Source organism: Cucurbita pepo, chromosome LG08 (assembly GCF_002806865.2).
Source record: "Cucurbita pepo subsp. pepo cultivar mu-cu-16 chromosome LG08, ASM280686v2, whole genome shotgun sequence".
Taxonomy (NCBI): domain Eukaryota; kingdom Viridiplantae; phylum Streptophyta; class Magnoliopsida; order Cucurbitales; family Cucurbitaceae; genus Cucurbita; species Cucurbita pepo.
In genome coordinates, this window is record NC_036645.1 from 6,315,539 (window position 1) to 6,336,783 (window position 21,245).

Below are 21,245 nucleotides of genomic sequence, written 5' to 3' on the forward strand. Positions count from 1 at the left end.
ATATATGTATATATATATAACTTTCCAAAATTTAAAAATTTAAAAATTTAAAAAATGTTCTTGAACTTTTAAAAAAACTCCAAAAAAAAAAAAAAGAAAAAAGAAAAAAGATATATATTTCAAAATTATGTATATACAAACCTAATTAGATCGAGTTTGAGATAAGTTTTGGGAACACTACTTCAAAATAATAAAGCACTTTCTTAACCAAAATTTTTTACTACCAAACCAAACGTACAAATTTCAAAAAAGTGCTTTCAATCAAACACAAACAAACTTCCCATTGTTCTCCTACCTAGCTTTTCTCTTTATCCACGAGCTTTCCCTCAATAAAATCACAGGCTAAAATGGGTACACCAAGTTGCTTCTGCAGTTTTTTCACCACAAACACTTCTGGCTCCTCGCAAATACTCACCACCGTCCCCATCCGACCAAGCCGACCTGTCCGACCCGCTCGGTGTGCGTAGTGAATCGAGTCTGTGGGCAAATCCAGATTAACCACAAGGTCACATTCAGCAATATCCAATCCCCTAGCAGATAATTCGTTGGTCACTAGAACTCTTATTTCACCATTCTTGAAACTTTTCAAAGTAGTTGATCTTCCAAGTTTTCCGAGATCTCCATGTAGCTCTGCCGCATTCATTCCACGAGCCTTTAGCTTGAAGACAACGTCCCTTAGTTGCTTTGTATGGTTCATGAAAACCATCACGAATTTGGCATCGAGTGCATGAACACAACGTCTTAACATATCGACCTTGTGCTGCAACCTCGAAGTACAATAGTAGTGTTTTAAAGATGGAGGTAGAGTATCAATGGCGGTCTGATTCTGCAAAGTTGTGTTCGAAGTCGGCCCAGAGGAAGGCCCTCTCGGATTTACAGGTCCCATGAGAGGAACTGAGTCAAGAGGGGCAACCTTGTTGGCCTTGACAAGAAGAGGGTCACACCCCCAGCTTTTAGCTGCTCTTACTACTGAGAATGGCACTGTTGCAGATACCATGACTAATTGACGCTCCACCCTTCTTGCTTGAGCATTTTCTGATCCTTGTGAGTTTGCACCTGATCTTCTTCCAACATGTTCCAATATGCGATGCATGTCTTCCCGAAAATTAAATGAAAGTAGTTCATCGACCTCGTCTAAGATCAAGAAGCTACAACCATGGGTGTGCAGCCTTCCTGATGCACTGATTTCAGCAATTCTTCCTGGTGTCCCAACAACAATGGCAGGTTTGTTTTTCTTTAAAGCCTCCTCCTGTCTTGTTCGGTTCGCACCTCCAACAAGCTGCTGAACTACTTTCCGGTTTGCAGGTCCTAATATCTTCTCAAACTCCCTCACAATTTGCATTCCCAGCTCCCTTGATGGAGCTACAATAACAGCCTCTATCTCCTTTTTCTTTCCAGGTTCATCATTGTAATTGGAAGCTGTATTCTTAAACGGGCCTATTTCTGAAAGGATGGGAAGAATATATGCCAATGTTTTTCCAGAACCCGTGTAGGATTGAATGACGACATCATGGTTTTTCAAAATGGTCGGAATCGATGCAGATTGAATGTCAGTAGGAACTGTGAAGCCTTCAATTTCTAACCTCTCTATCAACAAAGCTGGAAGACCAAGCTCAGAAAATGACTTGGCAGAAAATGGAGCCATCTCTGCTTCTACCATTTTTCTCACTCCAACCACCTTTTTTTCATTGTTTCGAACAATCTTCACTCTACTTTTCGGGACGTCCCGTGGAGAATCTAACTCGGTAACCTTATTCACTTTGCTCTTGTCTGTATTTTGAAACTCACTTTTGAACCCAAGGCTTGCTAGAGTAAGGGGTCCTTGGTTCAGTTCAGCCTTGCTAAGACTAAACACACCACTGTGAAACCATGTCGATCGATAAACGCGAGGTAACTTTTGGAAGCAAAACGACTCTCCAGCAAACACAAATAACCTGCTTGGTATTAAAGCATTCATGTTTTCCACAGTTTTCCCTAGAAATGATTACATAAGCTGTGTAGAAAATAGCACAACTCTGATAACCCAGCAAGGACAATTGCTACAAAAATTCTCTGAACAAGAACGAATTCCAATTCAAGTAGATGATATCAAATACATTCTGAAACAAGCAAAACGAAAAAAATCAGTCAAGATAACAATGATGATACATCAAATTAACATTCAACTTTTATAAACAATTAAGAATCATTCCATCCAGCTTCCTGTCAGGCAGATTAACCTTTAAATTAACATATAGAATGCGCTGAATCTGCACACACCATCAACAAATACTGAAGATTTTTGTAAAACAGGCGACAATAATTTTAATTAATGATAAAGAACCCGAATACAAGTTGGCATTTTATCAAACATGTGGTGGACAAAGCAGTGTGAAGTTATCAACAAGGTCGCAACATAGCTGAATTAATACATATGCAAGAACTGCTTTCTATTAAATAAAAAAAAACAACCGAAAATGAGGCATTGAACAACAAACATTCATGAATCAACCCTTCTTTCCTTTTCCCAAGTACAAGCGCAAGTCAATTTTGATGCGGAAAAACGTAAGATATGGCAAATAATTGGAGCATGGAGGAGAATCCTTGAAACTTAAAGCAACAACAGCTAAAGAAAAAGCATGGAAGAGAAATTAAGTGTGAAAAAAAGATGAAAAATAGAACGGACGAAGAAGAAACTCCACTTACACTACAGTCCAGAGAAATAATTCGACGGAAGAAGAAGAAGAAGAAGAAGAAGAAGGAGAAGACCCACTCCGGCTATGGTAATGGCAAACGAGTCTCCGGCGACGGCAACCTCAGGACGGCGGCATGGAAGCGGATTTGGGGAAAAGGAAAATTAGGAGGAGGGAGGGTGGAGACTGTAGAAGTGCTATCTAAAAGAAAAATTAGATTTTTGAAAGTAAATAAAAAATAATTATTATTACTCAAAATTTCACAAATGACTCTTAAACCCCTCAACTATGTTTCAAAATACACCCTTAAAATTTTAATTTAATAAATAAATCTATTTAATTAAATATTACAATTACGCCCCTAAATTTTTAATTTTTTCAATTTATCTTCAATAATTTATTGAATATTGCAGCCAACCTCTCGTATTTGATTAATATTACAATCAACCCCCNTTTTTTTTTTTTTTTTTTTTTTTTTTTTTTTTTTTTTTTGGATCTTCCAATAATAAATTTGTTTTTTGGTCACATTGGAGTAGTCATTTCGAGTTTAGTTCAGAAAATTAATTTTCATAAAACCTTATACATACGATTCTAATACTCGTCCGTGTAAGATTCTTCTAGATTTGAGAATGATAATCCTCGAAGTATCTTGATGATTACCAATAAGACCTTGTAGAGATTATTCTAGTAGTTCTCGGTGTAAGATTCTCTTAGATTTAGAAACGATAATCCTCGAATTATCCTAAGAATTGTCATCAGACTTCATCTGTGTGTAAGATTCTTTTAGATTTTGAAACGATAATCCTCGTATTAGCCTGAGAATTACCATCAAATCTCGTGGAGATGATTCTAGTTCCTCGTGTAAGATTCTCTTTGATATGGGAATAATAATCCTTGAATTACCTTGAGGATTACCATCAGACCTCGTGGAGATGATTCTAGTAGTCCTCGGTGTAAGATTCTCTTAGATTTTGGAATGAGGGCGCCATATGCTAGGAGCCCAAACTATGTGATTGAATAAATCCTCCTCTATCTGTTGCGAGTCGAGGACTCCTTCTCCTTCCCCTTCTTCAAACTCTGATTCGTATTGTTCATAGAGAAATCTCTAATCGACAATAGAACAAAGAACAAGATCCATTTTGTATCATATCTAAGAGATTCCTAGGTTCAGGCCGAAGAGGCAATGTCACTCGATCATTATCAAATGGATTGTAATCTTTTTCTGTTTGTGAGGATCTCAATCCCAACAAAGCACCTTCTACTTCTAATAGGTCATGAAGTAGATTAGAGTCATTCTCAACGAGTTCAGAAGAAGTGATCCATTTTTTCCATTTGATCCGGATAGAGACCAAAAGTCTTGAGCGACCGATCTGGCATAACAACTCAAAAGATAAAGAAGTATCGTTAATTTCTTCATGCTTGTTCCAAGTTCGAAGTACCATTTGTACTAATAAGAACTCCCTGATAATTCTCGAATTATCCTGACGATTACCATTAGACCTCGTGGAGATGATTCTAGTAGTCCTCAATGTAAGATTCTCTTAGACTTGGGAACGACAATCCTCGAATTATCNCTAGTTCCTCGTGTAAGATTCTCTTTGATATGGGAATAATAATCCTTGAATTACCTTGAGGATTACCATCAGACCTCGTGGAGATGATTCTAGTAGTCCTCGGTGTAAGATTCTCTTAGATTTTGGAATGAGGGCGCCATATGCTAGGAGCCCAAACTATGTGATTGAATAAATCCTCCTCTATCTGTTGCGAGTCGAGGACTCCTTCTCCTTCCCCTTCTTCAAACTCTGATTCGTATTGTTCATAGAGAAATCTCTAATCGACAATAGAACAAAGAACAAGATCCATTTTGTATCATATCTAAGAGATTCCTAGGTTCAGGCCGAAGAGGCAATGTCACTCGATCATTATCAAATGGATTGTAATCTTTTTCTGTTTGTGAGGATCTCAATCCCAACAAAGCACCTTCTACTTCTAATAGGTCATGAAGTAGATTAGAGTCATTCTCAACGAGTTCAGAAGAAGTGATCCATTTTTTCCATTTGATCCGGATAGAGACCAAAAGTCTTGAGCGACCGATCTGGCATAACAACTCAAAAGATAAAGAAGTATCGTTAATTTCTTCATGCTTGTTCCAAGTTCGAAGTACCATTTGTACTAATAAGAACTCCCTGATAATTCTCGAATTATCCTGACGATTACCATTAGACCTCGTGGAGATGATTCTAGTAGTCCTCAATGTAAGATTCTCTTAGACTTGGGAACGACAATCCTCGAATTATCCTAAGGATTGTCATCAGACCTAGTGGAGATGATTCTAGTATTCCTCCGTGTAAGATTCTCCCCTAGATTTGGAAACAAAATTCCTCAAATTATCTCGAAAATTGCCATCAAACCTCATGGGAATGATTCAACTATTCCTCGGTATCTGAAAGCAACCTTGATTTCACATATAAACCGCTATCAAAATGTTCATTACAAAAATTAAATGGTATAAAATAGAAGGTAAGGTTTTACGTACACATTCCTCTTTACTACTACAATTATAAAAAGTCCAAAATTAATCGAGTAACATTCTAAGGACAATCTAACTCTTATAAACAAGTTAAAGTAACTATAATGTCCAAATTATAAAGGAGACTGAAAGACGTTGAAAACAGATGTAGAGCCGAACGTCATTTTCATAAGTTCTTTTCTTGGATGACTTTTAAAACATTAACAAAAACCATCACAACTAGAAGAAAAGCTTTGTGTATTCATCAGCTTCTTGTGCCATCTCCTCAAATCCTCTATCCATCCTCTTCTCATCCAAATCAATANCAAAAAAAAAAAAAAAAAAGTATAATATTCAGTTTCGTCTAACATAAATCGTGCTACAAAACACAACACGACACATCTTCCTCGACAAAAAATGTGTCATTCGAAAACATCTCGAGTGTAGTAGAGACTGAATAACTTCAATGTAAAATTACAAGAATGATTCTTACTGCATCGTAGATATCATCATTTCTCGCAAAGTCACTGAACTTCCGTGGGACAATATGAATGTGAACGTGTGGAACACTTTGTCCTGCTTCGGGGCCATCCTGACATTGATATACACATCGAGCTAAGCGGTAAACATGTGGCTAAATGTTAGTAGAAGTCTAAAAGTATAAGTTATTTCTTACTTGGATGTTCAAGGTGAGGGAGGAAGCATTATGATAGGACTCCAATTTGCCACTAACTAGTTGGGTTGTGAGCCATAGGTCGCATATCTCATCAGCATTCAGATCCCCAAAGCGCTTAACCTCCCGCTTTGGGATCACTAACACATGTATTATTGTCAAAGCCAAAACCACATTCGATTCCACTTCTTTAGATACGTTCTTATATCAAAATATCGAGCTACTTTGTCGGGTTGACATGTCTTTAGTTTAAGAGTCGATTCGAACTCAACAATCCCATTAACAAAAAGAATTTATAAACTATATTCATTATACGTCAACAAAATCGATTTTTTCATTAGGTCAACTAATAGTCAACTAAGTCTCGAAACTATTTAGTATTAATGGGTGAAAATTCTAGAAAATTATGTCAAACTTACCCTTTAACTAGTTTTTTTGAAGTGGTTGAAAATAACGTTCTAAAAATTCATTTCAAATTCACTACAAATAGCCTCGGAAGAAGGATATGACCTGAAAAGAAACAAGATTTGATAGTTTAGAACATCCACGAACATGAACGATTAATTACGATATTCATACAAATATAAGCATACCAGGAAGAACGGGACGAAGGTTGACCATTGCATATGAAAGACTAGTGGTATAGAATATGAACTTTGGATGTATTTTGTGAGGCCCGAATGTGTAGTATTCTGGATCTGATGTCATCCCTTTTGATATCTTTTATCTTTTCGGGTTCTATTGTAGTCTCTATACTCTACACAAAAACATCATCGTAATTCATGTTTGATAAATTTACGGATCAAACTAAAAAAATCACATAAAAATTACACATGAAATTGAAATTTATTCAAATCCCCAATGGATTGAATTGGATGACCATCAAATTTCCCCAACATAATTGCCTGAAAAATATAGCAATAAAGAATGAAATAATTACCTTGTTGGCTGCACAAAAAATGGAGAGCAGAGCAAAACGAAGAAGATGATAGTTGTGAACAGGGAAAAAGTCTAATTGGGAGTGGAAATTATTCATTAAAGTATGCAAAGCTTTTTCCTTTGGGATTAAATTTGTAATATAAAAAAACCCATTGGATGAGCTAAGTGGTTTCGATGTCTATGGGTCGGGTTTTTTTAATATACGTTGGTTCTCTCTGTGTGGATGTGTTTGGACTAACTTGTCTGCTTCTCGATTAATTTTATAGAACAATGATTTGATTACGTAAGGTTTGGTTGTAAAAATATGTTCTTAAGATTTTAAATCTATCAAACGATAATTATATATACATATTTTAGTAATATTTTGAAAAATATGTTCTACCTAATTTTTTTAGAGTTGAATTGATTTCCGAAAAGGACAATATTATTTAAATCTATAGCCATCAATAATGCAAAGATATTTAATTAAACGTTTGTTCATGACTAAGACGTTGATGGCCCTTGAGGTGTTCAAAAAAATCGATAACCCAAAAAATTTGATCAACTTAATTCAATACATATGGTTTAGGTTGGTTTATAAATTTATTTGGATTGAATTCAAATAAATGAAAAAATTATGAATTTCTTGAGTTGAACGAAATCAATTTAAAAAATAATAATTTTATTACCATACAATTATATATAGGTATATTTAATTTCATAATATATATTTTTTTCATTTTTTATTCTCCCTTTATAAGAAACTTCCACGATAAGGACGATTAAGAAAGACTAATTGGCTTAACAGTCGGGGTGTGATGTCACCAGAACCTCTAAGGCCTTCTAGAGTGTTTCGATTACATGTAGAAATAGGTCAAGGCTGACGCAACTTCGTAAATTGGTCTTGAGAAGGGACTTGAGACTACACAAGTCGTTAGCTCTTCTATTGCATGTAGAAATGGGTCAGGGTTGGCGCCCGACTTCATACACCTGTTTTAGAGATAGACTTGGGACTATACAAGTAGGTACCTCAAGGTAAGTATTTTTATTACTGGTAGAAATAGGTCAAGGTTGACACCTGAAATTAGTAGATTGGTCCTAAAATGGGACTTGAGATTATACATATTGTTGACTCATGAAAGTTGTCCCTAGTGAATATGGTAATGGTCTCGGGCCCCGATAAGTATTGGAATAAGCCCGAACTTTCGAGAGCCTAGAAAATAAGTTCGTGATAACTTATTAGGGTAAAAATGCGATGAGAGCCTACAAATAGTTTGCTTACTGAATATTTTTGGACTCACCCCTTTCCCCATTTCTTTTTCATGTGTTCATTGGCAACCGATCAAGGTGGAGGAGCGTTCGAGACTTGTGCGGTCTAGGGGTGTACGTGGGTCGAGTCGGATTGGATTGAAGGAATTTTTTAGACCTACCGAAAAGTTCGAGTTTGTTAGATTGGTAACCCAACCCAACCCAAAAGTTTCGAGTTGGGTTCGGGTTGTTTAAAAAAAATATTTTATTTTCACCTCTTTCAAATGCTGAGACAACCGACTATCGAGTGCTAATGACCACGGACTCAACCTAGTGCTGAAGACCACGGACCCTGCGAGACAAGACTCAACTGAGAATTACGAAAAATATGAGTATAATTTTTGAAAATAAAAGGATTAATTATAATTTATTTTGATCATTAAATCACAAATGGAAGAGTGTAGGATGGGAGATGGGATGTAAGGTTATGAGTAATTGCGAAGCACATGCATGTGGAACCCTCCAAAGACTATTCTTAACAGCCGACAAAGTGGATATTTTGTTAAGTGGTTGAAATGTTAGGAAGAAAAAAGGATTACCTTCAAATTCAGTATAAGAGTAAGAAGAAGAAGAAGAAGAAGAAGAAGAAGAAATCTCATTCGAAGTTATTGGAAACATTGCAATGGCGGAATCAATTCTATACAATATTGCGGCATCCCTTGTAACCAAATTGGGCTCTCCTGCACTCGCTGAGTTTCAATTGCTTTGGGGCCTCGAGGATGAGCTTACCAAACTCAAACATACCATTGAAGCCATGGAAGCTGCGCTTCTTGATGCAGAGGAGCAACAGTTCAAGAGCCATGAAAAGAAGAATTGGATTTCAAGGGTCAAGGCTGTTTTCTACAATGCCGATGACTTGATTGACGAGTTTGCTTATGAAACCTTGAGGTGGCAAGTTATAGCCGAAAGTAGAAGAGGGGTGAAAGAGGTACGTGAAGTTTTGTCTATGCCTCATCATATTGCATTTCGTTTTAAAATGAGTCACAGAATTAAAGATATTAGAGAAAAACTGAATGCTATTGATGTTGATAAAACACAATTCCATTGCTCGAAGAGTGTTAGAGATACTCGAATTGATGAGCTGAGGGAGACTCGAGAGACTTACTCTATTATACATGATGATGAAGTGGTTGGTAGGGAGGACGACAAAAAAGCAATTATGGATCTTCTGTTAGATACAAATATTGAAGCCAAGGAGAATATTGCAACGATTGCCATAGTTGGAATGGGAGGATTGGGAAAGACCGCACTTGCACAATCTGTCTACAATGATGAAAACACAACAGAACATTTTATGATGAAATTATGGGTGTGTATTTCGGAACAGTTTGATGTGAATGTTATTATTCAAAAGATTATAGAGTCTGCAACAGGAAAGAAGCCTGAGATCCTTCAAATAGAGCTTTTACAAAGTGAACTTCGAAAGCATATTGATGGGAAAAAGTACTTGCTCATCATGGATGATGTGTGGAATGAAAATTACGAGAAATGGGTTAAGCTTAAAACATTGTTAAAGGATGGTGCAAAAGGTAGTAGAATATTGATCACAACACGTCATCAGCGAGTTGCAGAGACTTTTGATACAATTTTATCTTATGTTTTAGGGCAATTGGACTATCAAAGCGCTTGGCTATTATTTAAAAAAGTGGCTTTCAGAGGTGAGAAATCAGAAAAAGAACTTGCAAATTCAGATCTAGTCAAAATTGGAAAGGAGATTGTGGCAAAGTTAAAAGGCCTTCCTCTTGCGATAAGAATCATAGGAAGTCTTTTGTATGCTANATATTTTTGGACTCACCCCTTTCCCCATTTCTTTTTCATGTGTTCATTGGCAACCGATCAAGGTGGAGGAGCGTTCGAGACTTGTGCGGTCTAGGGGTGTACGTGGGTCGAGTCGGATTGGATTGAAGGAATTTTTTAGACCTACCGAAAAGTTCGAGTTTGTTAGATTGGTAACCCAACCCAACCCAAAAGTTTCGAGTTGGGTTCGGGTTGTTTAAAAAAAATATTTTATTTTCACCTCTTTCAAATGCTGAGACAACCGACTATCGAGTGCTAATGACCACGGACTCAACCTAGTGCTGAAGACCACGGACCCTGCGAGACAAGACTCAACTGAGAATTACGAAAAATATGAGTATAATTTTTGAAAATAAAAGGATTAATTATAATTTATTTTGATCATTAAATCACAAATGGAAGAGTGTAGGATGGGAGATGGGATGTAAGGTTATGAGTAATTGCGAAGCACATGCATGTGGAACCCTCCAAAGACTATTCTTAACAGCCGACAAAGTGGATATTTTGTTAAGTGGTTGAAATGTTAGGAAGAAAAAAGGATTACCTTCAAATTCAGTATAAGAGTAAGAAGAAGAAGAAGAAGAAGAAGAAGAAGAAATCTCATTCGAAGTTATTGGAAACATTGCAATGGCGGAATCAATTCTATACAATATTGCGGCATCCCTTGTAACCAAATTGGGCTCTCCTGCACTCGCTGAGTTTCAATTGCTTTGGGGCCTCGAGGATGAGCTTACCAAACTCAAACATACCATTGAAGCCATGGAAGCTGCGCTTCTTGATGCAGAGGAGCAACAGTTCAAGAGCCATGAAAAGAAGAATTGGATTTCAAGGGTCAAGGCTGTTTTCTACAATGCCGATGACTTGATTGACGAGTTTGCTTATGAAACCTTGAGGTGGCAAGTTATAGCCGAAAGTAGAAGAGGGGTGAAAGAGGTACGTGAAGTTTTGTCTATGCCTCATCATATTGCATTTCGTTTTAAAATGAGTCACAGAATTAAAGATATTAGAGAAAAACTGAATGCTATTGATGTTGATAAAACACAATTCCATTGCTCGAAGAGTGTTAGAGATACTCGAATTGATGAGCTGAGGGAGACTCGAGAGACTTACTCTATTATACATGATGATGAAGTGGTTGGTAGGGAGGACGACAAAAAAGCAATTATGGATCTTCTGTTAGATACAAATATTGAAGCCAAGGAGAATATTGCAACGATTGCCATAGTTGGAATGGGAGGATTGGGAAAGACCGCACTTGCACAATCTGTCTACAATGATGAAAACACAACAGAACATTTTATGATGAAATTATGGGTGTGTATTTCGGAACAGTTTGATGTGAATGTTATTATTCAAAAGATTATAGAGTCTGCAACAGGAAAGAAGCCTGAGATCCTTCAAATAGAGCTTTTACAAAGTGAACTTCGAAAGCATATTGATGGGAAAAAGTACTTGCTCATCATGGATGATGTGTGGAATGAAAATTACGAGAAATGGGTTAAGCTTAAAACATTGTTAAAGGATGGTGCAAAAGGTAGTAGAATATTGATCACAACACGTCATCAGCGAGTTGCAGAGACTTTTGATACAATTTTATCTTATGTTTTAGGGCAATTGGACTATCAAAGCGCTTGGCTATTATTTAAAAAAGTGGCTTTCAGAGGTGAGAAATCAGAAAAAGAACTTGCAAATTCAGATCTAGTCAAAATTGGAAAGGAGATTGTGGCAAAGTTAAAAGGCCTTCCTCTTGCGATAAGAATCATAGGAAGTCTTTTGTATGCTAAAAAACCAGAACATCATCTTTGGTTGGCTTTCAAGGATAAGGAGTTTTCTCGAGTTTTGGAGCAAAGAGAAGAGACACAATTCATGCTATCAATATTGGAGCTAAGTTATAATCCTCTCGAATATAGTTTGAAGCAATGTTTTACCTACTGTTCTTTATTCTCCAAAGATTATATCTTTCAAAAGGATGAAATGATAAAACAATGGGTGACGCAAGGTTTCGTTCAATCAATTGGCACAATTGAGCCAAATGATATTGGGGAAGATTATTTCATGGAATTATTATCAAGGTCATTCTTTCAAGACGTCAAAAGAAATGAGATGGGTGACATAGTAGAGTGTAAGATGCACGATTTGATGCATGATCTTGCTTGTTCAATAATGAAAAATGAATGTGTTTCTATGGAAGTGAATGATAGGGTGGTCATTGAAAGAACCAGACATATCTCAATTTACCGTAGATTCGGTATAAAATTGGAGTCCTTGAAATTATTGTTTGTGGCAAAAAATTTGAGGACATTAATTATTGATGCTCCCAGTAAGGATGGCAAAAAAGTCCTTAAACTAATATTTACCAAGTTTTTGCGATTAAGAACGCTGAGGTTGAATTTGAGCATTGATTTGACTGTTCAAGTATTGCCTAAATCTATTGGCAAGTTGAAACATTTAAGATATTTGGAAATATGTCAAATTGGACTTCGTTTACTTCCGAACTCTATGAATGAATTGTATAATTTGGAAACACTTATTCTTGATGGGTGTATATTATTAGAAAAGTTGCCGAGAGATGCAAAAAATTGGAGGAAGCTTAGGTATCTAAGCCTTGCTAGTTTGAATATAGAATTCCTTCCAAATTCGATAGATGAATGGAATAATTTGGAAACACTCGTCCTGCAAAAATGTTTGATGTTAAAAGAATTGCCAAAAGATATTAAGAAATGTGTCAAGCTTAAACATCTTGATTTAATTGGTTGCAAATCTTTGACTCATTCACCCAAAGGATTAGGTGAGCTTACTGGTCTTCAAACAATGAATCTTTTTGTATTAAACAAAGATGTTGGCTGTGATTTAAGTGAGTTGAATAGACTGAGCAAGTTGAGGGGATCATTAACCATTAAAGGTTTGGAATTTTGTACAATTGATGATCTAGAAAAGCATCATTTTAGCTTGCAACAGAAGTCCAGTATTCGAAAGTTGAAATTTGTTTGGAATTATTCCAAAGATGAGGCTATGAATATTTCCAATAATGATGACTACAAAGGAGTGTTAGAATGTTTACAACCACATTTAAACGTTCAAAAGGTACATATATGTGGATATCAAGAAGTCAAGCTATGTGATTGGCTATCCTCTAATGTCCTTGTTTACTTGATCGACATAAAGCTTTTAGATTGCGTCAAATTAGAATCTCTCCCACGATTCGATCAATTTCCACTTCTCAAGCGTTTGGGCCTTCAATTATTACCTTGCATTGAGTACATTGACAACAATAATTATCCTTATTCGTCAACGTTTCTACCATCCCTTGAAAAATTAAGCATTGTAAACATGCCCAATTTAAAAGGTTGGTGGAAAGGTGAAATTTCATCAGAATCTTCTCCAAATAGTGCCTCCTTTCATACAAAAGTGCCTTGCCTTTGTCAATTTACCATCGATAATTGTCCTAAACTGGTTTCAATTCCTTGGCATGCACCTCTAAAGAAACTCCAAATAAGTATGGTTAGTCTACAACTACTTGATACAGTAATTGAAATGACGGTAAGTCATTGTGTTGAAGAGTCTTCTTCTACTCAGTCTAAAGTATCTTCTTTTGAACTTAGACAAAAGAGTTATTCTATTATTTCAAAAATCTTGAGCAACTTACGATGAGAGATTTCAAAAGCTTACAAATGTCTTCTTCTCTCGTACAACATCGTACTAATGAATTACTATGGAAAGAGTTTCAAAGTCTTCGCTTTTTACATCTTTATAATAGACCCAAGTTGGAGTATTTGCCCAATGGGATACAACATGTGACAACTCTTCAAACCATTCGGATAGAATGGTGTCTAAATTTAAAAACTCTACCCGAATGGATGGGCAGCCTTACTTCACTCTCAGAACTATCGATTATCTTATGTCCAATGCTCACTTCATTGGGAAAGAGGTACGAGGAAGGAAGAGGAGAAGATTGGCAAAAAATTTCTCATATTTCTCGTGTAAACATTTTATATCTTTGGCATTGAAGAGAAGAAAAACTTATTCATCCATCAACCATAGGCATTATCAAGTACGTAAAGTCTTTATATTTCCTAAAAACTAATTATGCAATCATTTCAATGAATTTCCTTGACTTGAATCTTTATGAACCATTATTACAGCACATCTTACTGCATTCTCTCGAACCTCATATGCAAGACATCAAGAATTATATTGGGGGAGGATTACAATTATATTGCTCTAAAATTATTCGTCCTTCAAAATCCACACTTAAATTGAGCATAATCTTCATGCAACAAAAGAAAATGAGAATATCAGTTTGATGTGTTGCTTCCAGTCATTCAGGTACGAATCCTTTTGCTGTTAGTGCCCCCATTCAAAGTTGTTGATTATTATTATTATTTGTGCTCATTGATTTGTAATTTTAATTCATTGTTGTTCAATCAATTGGGTAATGTCGTGTTGGTTTCTTTGGTAGCATTACCAAATTGATTCTATATATGGTAGATGTCTATCATGAAATACTTTTATAAATTCATATGATTGATAATTCTTAGTTAATACGAGAGATCTATATCACTTATAGGTCTTAATCACTAATAATTTCATTATTGATAAGCATCAGTCAAGGATATGTTTGTTGTTGCTACGCTTATGACATTGAGATATGTTTGATTGATTATTTATTTATTTTACTTTTCACCTGCTTCAATGTTGTTGGGCTTAAGATTGTTTATATTCATGAATAATTTTAGCTCATGTTTGATAGTTTGTATTACATTATTATACGTGCAAGCATGTAATTTTGTTAACATCAATTAAGATTCAATGTTTTATTAACATTTCGAGTTTTCCATCGATATACAAATAATAAGTCAAGATTCATTTGAGGCAAAAATATGAGTACATCATTTTTAGTAGTAATATGTTGAGAATATTAAGAATATATTAGACATGGATCAATATTCATTCTAGATAGATGCACGAGTGTATCATTTTATTTATATTTTGAATATCTCAACGGTATATCACATATCGATAAACATGTAATTAAGTTAAACAAATAGTAGTAATATGCATATTAAACATTAATTAGCATTTATTTGAGACAAACACAAAAGTATATCATTTTAGTAGTATTTTGAATATGGTTAGTGAGAGAGATTGATTGAATGATTGATGGGAAATTGAATTATGAAGAGCAAAAATGCTCTATATATATATAGACAAAGAACACAAAAAGATATTTAGAAAATCTACCTGTAAAAAATAGTAAATCTGTTAACAAACCCCGTACTCAACTAAAAAACTAAATCAAATCAAAATTAAATCAAATCAAAACTAAATTTAACTACTAACGGAGATTTAATTAGATACTAACTGACACCAATCTAAACAAATACGTGATCTTTAACACTCCTCCTTGTTTAGATACTGTGAACTCCAAGCTTTTTTCCGAACACCCATCTTGCTCCAATTATCTTTTTATTTAGAGGTCGATCAACCAACTCTCAAANAACTTCTGACTTTTGCTTTAGCAAGAATATCCAACACATTCTTGTTAGTTCATTAATAAAAGCAATGTAATAAAGATTACCATTTAATGATGGTGTTCGCTGAGGACCACAAAGATCAGTAACTAGTTACNTTTTTCTCGATCACCGAAAGCTCCTCCTCTGATAGGTGCATCCTCAACCAAAGCATCTTGTTGTACATCTTCATACTCTTTTAGTCGTTCATCTTCAAACTCTTTTAGTCGTTTATCTTCAGACTCTTCTAACATGCTACCAAAATGAACATCTTGGCTCACAATAACACGACTAGGGTGTGGTTGAAAAATTCTGTAAGCTTTGGATATAATGCTATACCCAACAAAGATGTCAACTTCTGACTTTTTGTCAAGCTTATCACGCTTGACCTGTGGAATGTAAGTGAAACAAAGACTCCCAAATACTCTAAGGAGCTTTAAAGAAGGTTTGTAACCATACTAAACTTCAAATGGTGTCAGGTCCTTCACAACTTTTGTTGAAATTCGATTTTGCAAGCGCATAATAGTGTTTACTGCTTTTCTCCAAAAACGTTTTGGAAGATCCTTCTTATGAAGCATGCATCTCATCATCTCTATTATGAATCTATTCCTCCTGACGTCATTCTGTTGAGGAGTGTATGGTGTTGTCAATTGATGTTCAATTCCAACCTCTTCACAAAACCTATTAAAAGTTTCTGAAGTGTACTCCTTGCCATTATATGATCTTATAGTCCGAATCAAGCATGAACCTTCATTCTCAACTTTGGCTTTGAATTTCCAAAATACACCCGCAACTTCTGACTTTTGCTTCAGCAAGAATATCCAACACATTCTTGTTAGTTCATTAATAAAAGCAATGTAATAAAGATTACCATTTAATGATGGTGTTCGCTGAGGACTACAAAGCTTAGTATGAACCAGTTACAGCTTTTTCGAGCCTCTCCATGCCTGTTTAGGAAAGGGTTGCCTATGTTGCTTCCCAAAATTACAAGCACGGTAAGGAGGCATGTCCTCATCAATGTCGGNTGCTACCAAAATGAACATCTTGGCTCACAATAACACGACTAGGGTGTGGTTGAAAAATTCTGTAAGCTTTGGATATAATGCTATACCCAACAAAGATGTCAACTTCTGACTTTTTGTCAAGCTTATCACGCTTGACCTGTGGAATGTAAGTGAAACAAAGACTCCCAAATACTCTAAGGAGCTTTAAAGAAGGTTTGTAACCATACTAAACTTCAAATGGTGTCAGGTCCTTCACAACTTTTGTTGAAATTCGATTTTGCAAGCGCATAATAGTGTTTACTGCTTTTCTCCAAAAACGTTTTGGAAGATCCTTCTTATGAAGCATGCATCTCATCATCTCTATTATGAATCTATTCCTCCTGACGTCATTCTGTTGAGGAGTGTATGGTGTTGTCAATTGATGTTCAATTCCAACCTCTTCACAAAACCTATTAAAAGTTTCTGAAGTGTACTCCTTGCCATTATATGATCTTATAGTCCGAATCAAGCATGAACCTTCATTCTCAACTTTGGCTTTGAATTTCCAAAATACACCCGCAACTTCTGACTTTTGCTTCAGCAAGAATATCCAACACATTCTTGTTAGTTCATTAATAAAAGCAATGTAATAAAGATTACCATTTAATGATGGTGTTCGCTGAGGACCACAAAGATCAGTAACTAGTTACAGCTTTTTCGAGCCTCTCCATGCCTGTTTAGGAAAGGGTTGCCTATGTTGCTTCCCAAAATTACAAGCACGGTAAGGAGGCATGTCCTCATCAATGTCGGTGAGTTCTTCTACCAGCTTCTTTGATTGGATCTGAAGCAAACCTCGATGATGAAAGTGTCTAAGTCTTTTGTGCCAAATCTCAGTGGCACTAACTCTGGATATAAAGGCCGTCGGATTTAGAGCAAAGCTTTTTCCTTCCATTTTGACATTGAACAAGTCTTTGCCACTAGCATCTTTGATCAAGCACTGCTTATTCTCAAACAACACTTTATAGCCTTTATCAAGTAACTGACCAACACTTAAGATATTTTGATCAATTTTAGGCACAAATAAAACATCTGGAATAAATTTTGTACCTTCATAACTTGTTATAGCTACTGTGCCTTTACCCTTGACTTCCAAGTGTTCACCATTGCCAATCCTCACTCTCTTATCTTCTTCGGTGTCTCTTAATTCCTCAAAAGACTCCTTGTCATATGTCATGTGATTTGTGCACCCACTGTCAATCAACCAGCTCTCGCTTGATTCTTTGCTTGAGGAAGAAGTGACCATACACAATTGATCTTCTTCTTCTTCTTCTTGATCAACTACCTGTGCATCTACTTCTTTCACCAGATCTTTGGCTTTGCAGATCACAGCTTCATGTCCAAGTTGATTGCATTTGGAGCAGAAGGCGTCAGGTCTTCTCCAACACTTGTACGGTGGATGACCTTTCTTCTTACAATGGCGGCAAGGTGGATAGGATTTTTTGAAACCTCCTTCTTTTGTCTTCTAATAATTGGTAGATGCATCTCCATACGTCAATTNCTTCAAATGGTGTCAGGTCCTTCACAACTTTTGTTGAAATTCGATTTTGCAAGCGCATAATAGTGTTTACTGCTTTTCTCCAAAAACGTTTTGGAAGATCCTTCTTATGAAGCATGCATCTCATCATCTCTATTATGAATCTATTCCTCCTGACGTCATTCTGTTGAGGAGTGTATGGTGTTGTCAATTGATGTTCAATTCCAACCTCTTCACAAAACCTATTAAAAGTTTCTGAAGTGTACTCCTTGCCATTATATGATCTTATAGTCCGAATCAAGCATGAACCTTCATTCTCAACTTTGGCTTTGAATTTCCAAAATACACCCGCAACTTCTGACTTTTGCTTCAGCAAGAATATCCAACACATTCTTGTTAGTTCATTAATAAAAGCAATGTAATAAAGATTACCATTTAATGATGGTGTTCGCTGAGGACCACAAAGATCAGTAACTAGTTACAGCTTTTTCGAGCCTCTCCATGCCTGTTTAGGAAAGGGTTGCCTATGTTGCTTCCCAAAATTACAAGCACGGTAAGGAGGCATGTCCTCATCAATGTCGGTGAGTTCTTCTACCAGCTTCTTTGATTGGATCTGAAGCAAACCTCGATGATGAAAGTGTCTAAGTCTTTTGTGCCAAATCTCAGTGGCACTAACTCTGGGTATAAATGCCGTCAAATTTAGAGCAAAACTTTTTCCTTCCATTTTGACATTGAACAAGTCTTTGCCACTAGCATCTTTGATCAAGCACTGTTTATTCTCAAACAACACTTCATAACTTGTTAGANAATTGATTTTTAAATTTTTTTGTTGTTTTTATACCTACTGCTGTCTTGATGCTTAACAAGNCTGCTTTTCTCCAAAAACGTTTTGGAAGATCCTTCTTATGAAGCATGCATCTCATCATCTCTATTATGAATCTATTCCTCCNTTCGTGTTCTCCAGAGTAGTAATGGTGGCTTCAAATTTCTCTGGAACAGTGATCTAGCAGCTTTTCAATGATTCTGGAATCATTTAATATAGAACCAAGCAATCTCACATNAAAACCTATTAAAAGTTTCTGAAGTGTACTCCTTGCCATTATATGATCTTATAGTCCGAATCAAGCATGAACCTTCATTCTCAACTTTGGCTTTGAATTTCCAAAATACACCCGCAACTTCTGACTTTTGCTTCAGCAAGAATATCCAACACATTCTTGTTAGTTCATTAATAAAAGCAATGTAATAAAGATTACCANATTCGCATGAAGATCATTTGAGATACAACGGCAAATAGGCAAGCTTTCGCCTTTGATTTCCTTGTCTTCTTTTCCTTCTGTAATTTGATTTGTGCTACAGAAGGATTTGCTGGAAGCGGAGGGACCTCGTAATCCTCTTCTATTGGTTCCCAAAGATCCAAGTCCTCCAAATAAGTCTCCATACGAACTGCCCACATTTGATAATTGTCTCCATCGAAGACATGTGGTTCAACAGCTGAAAAACTTGATTCTCCCATTTTGATCTCACAGATCCCTTAGGAAGATAGCTCTGATACCAATTGCTAGTGAAAGAGGGATTGATTGAATGATTGATGAGAAGATTGAATTATGAAGAGCAAGAATGCTCTATATATACTCCGAGAATACAAAAAGATATTTAGAAAATCTACCTAAAAAATTTGCAGAAAATCTGGTAACAAACCAGTACTCAAATCAAAAACTAAATCAAATCAAAACTAAATGAGATTTGATTAGATACTAATGACAGCAATCTAAACAAATACGTGATCTTTAACAAATATACTAGCCAGAGCGTATATTAGACATCAAAGATTTTTTGGACATTTGTTATTGACTAGAGATAGCATTCATTTAGAACTTTTGGTTAGAGTATTTAGGTAGGTAATCTTCCCCCATATATGTATAAATTTGAGGATAAAAACATTGCATTCATCGCTATATCAGTAGGCTTTCAGACATGAGTGTATCATTATATGATTCTTTTAAGTACATTACGAACCATAAGAAATGTGTGTATCATTACATCAATTTTATTCCATCTGACACAAAGTTAAAAGGAAGGGAATGTATATAAATCGATGGTGGTTGAAATTGATATGGATAAAGGGAAATCTAGAAATGACAAATATGGTTGAAATCAAAGAGGGGAGTTAAATAATGATAGATTATGAGCTTTTTAGTCATTTTACAAATGTTGAAAGTAGATTAAGGTTAAAATGGACGTTTGATGGAGGATGTTTTAGTCCTTATACTTGGGATTGAAACGAGTCTCTATGTCATATTTGTAATTTGATTACATATCTACTATAAATTTGAGTTATATGAGTACAATGATGCATAATTTTTCAAATTTATGCATTGTAATATTATCATTCTCGTTTTTTCACCCTTTGTAGTATAATTTTGAGAACTCGATTGTCCAAAGCGTGTTGCCACGGTCATTGTAACACTCCAGTCCCGATCATGCTTGTCTGGGACGTGCTGTCCATGACCACATCCCGTTCCAAATCCCTTTTTACTTGCTTTCATATTTGATAGACCTCTACTATTATTGTTGTGTCAACATGGGATTGTACCACCTTTCACCTAAATCATGTCTACACTCACTAGGGCTAAAATGCCCCAAAATATACTATAGAGAGATATGACTAGTTGTCATCTCTTCGGTTGGATTTATGCCCTAAACCTTAGTAATTAATTATTTAGTTTCTAACAATATTTTTTATTATTTTATTTGTAATTTAATTATTATCCATTGGATGAAAATTCAAAGTTATTAATGTAATCTTGAACCGTATGTAGTTGTCATACAGGAGAATGGTGTTCAAGTAATAATCTAAAGATTATAGTATATGGATACGGTTGTGTGCTTATCCGGGTAACACTATTGATGCAGCCCACTTTGTAATCGTTACAAATAATTTGATCCAAATCGTTCATGTGAAGACAGGTAAGTGGGGGTATCCTATACAATGAGTTTGTATAAGCCTGGACCAAGAAATATTTAATCACTCTTTACAAATCCGTTAATTAAGAAGATTAATATTTCACATAATGATCATATGTGACTCGATCTTAATGCTGAGTGAGTTATGAACTCCTATATGTGAGGGCTTGTCCTTTAATTTACATGGGTAAGAATGACTCTGTTAGTCGATTCAATATGCCTGCCATTTTGGGGACTTCCAAATAGGGAGTTGGTAACATAATATAATGAGATGAAATTCGCTCATTTCCATATAAAGAAGGTAGATGAGTTGTTCTCTTAAGTACTGATTTCGGGACTTGAAAAATAGGGCCCCACCCTCTCATTGGCATGAG

The 21,245-nt window shown here is 35.7% G+C and overlaps 4 protein-coding genes across 5 annotated transcripts; 2 read left to right on the forward strand and 2 right to left on the reverse strand.

Annotated features, from left to right (window-relative positions):
• Nucleotides 1–181: 181 nt before the first annotated feature.
• Nucleotides 182–2,880, reverse strand: LOC111800523 (DEAD-box ATP-dependent RNA helicase 47, mitochondrial). Its single transcript, XM_023684256.1, has 2 exons — nucleotides 2,686–2,880; nucleotides 182–2,099 (listed from the first exon to the last, which is right to left on the reverse strand). The coding sequence occupies exon 2, from the start codon at nucleotides 1,955–1,957 to the stop codon at nucleotides 296–298; it is 1,662 nt and encodes a 553-aa protein (XP_023540024.1). The 5' UTR covers nucleotides 1,958–2,099; nucleotides 2,686–2,880; the 3' UTR covers nucleotides 182–295.
• Nucleotides 2,881–5,421: 2,541 nt separating this feature from the next.
• Nucleotides 5,422–6,854, reverse strand: LOC111800132 (bifunctional bis(5'-adenosyl)-triphosphatase/adenylylsulfatase FHIT-like). Its single transcript, XM_023683719.1, has 5 exons — nucleotides 6,795–6,854; nucleotides 6,448–6,611; nucleotides 5,858–5,994; nucleotides 5,649–5,773; nucleotides 5,422–5,512 (listed from the first exon to the last, which is right to left on the reverse strand). The coding sequence occupies exons 2-5, from the start codon at nucleotides 6,560–6,562 to the stop codon at nucleotides 5,422–5,424; spliced, it is 468 nt and encodes a 155-aa protein (XP_023539487.1). The 5' UTR covers nucleotides 6,563–6,611; nucleotides 6,795–6,854.
• A 1,777-nt stretch (nucleotides 6,855–8,631) lies between these two features.
• On the forward strand, nucleotides 8,632–9,953 carry LOC111800133 (putative disease resistance protein RGA4). The gene has a single exon (XM_023683720.1). The coding sequence runs from the start codon at nucleotides 8,703–8,705 to the stop codon at nucleotides 9,951–9,953; it is 1,251 nt and encodes a 416-aa protein (XP_023539488.1). The 5' UTR covers nucleotides 8,632–8,702.
• A 480-nt stretch (nucleotides 9,954–10,433) lies between these two features.
• LOC111799592 (putative disease resistance protein RGA3) lies at nucleotides 10,434–20,516 on the forward strand. Of its 2 annotated transcripts, none has more exons than XM_023682987.1 (2): nucleotides 10,434–14,203; nucleotides 20,321–20,516. In XM_023682987.1, exon 1 carries the CDS (start codon nucleotides 10,505–10,507, stop codon nucleotides 13,526–13,528), a length of 3,024 nt encoding a protein of 1,007 aa, XP_023538755.1. In that variant the 5' UTR covers nucleotides 10,434–10,504; the 3' UTR covers nucleotides 13,529–14,203; nucleotides 20,321–20,516. The 2 variants fall into 2 exon arrangements, with proteins under 2 accessions (XP_023538755.1, XP_023538754.1); XM_023682986.1 differs by lacking the exon at nucleotides 20,321–20,516 and having other exon boundaries at nucleotides 10,434–13,928; nucleotides 14,020–14,570.
• Nucleotides 20,517–21,245: the final 729 nt, after the last annotated feature.

Coding starts and splice junctions, on each gene's coding strand:
- LOC111800523 (XM_023684256.1), bottom strand. CDS start 1,957: ATGAATGCTTTAATACCAAGCAGGTTATTTGTGTTTGCTGGAGAGTCG.
- LOC111799592 (XM_023682987.1), top strand. CDS start 10,505: ATGGCGGAATCAATTCTATACAATATTGCGGCATCCCTTGTAACCAAA.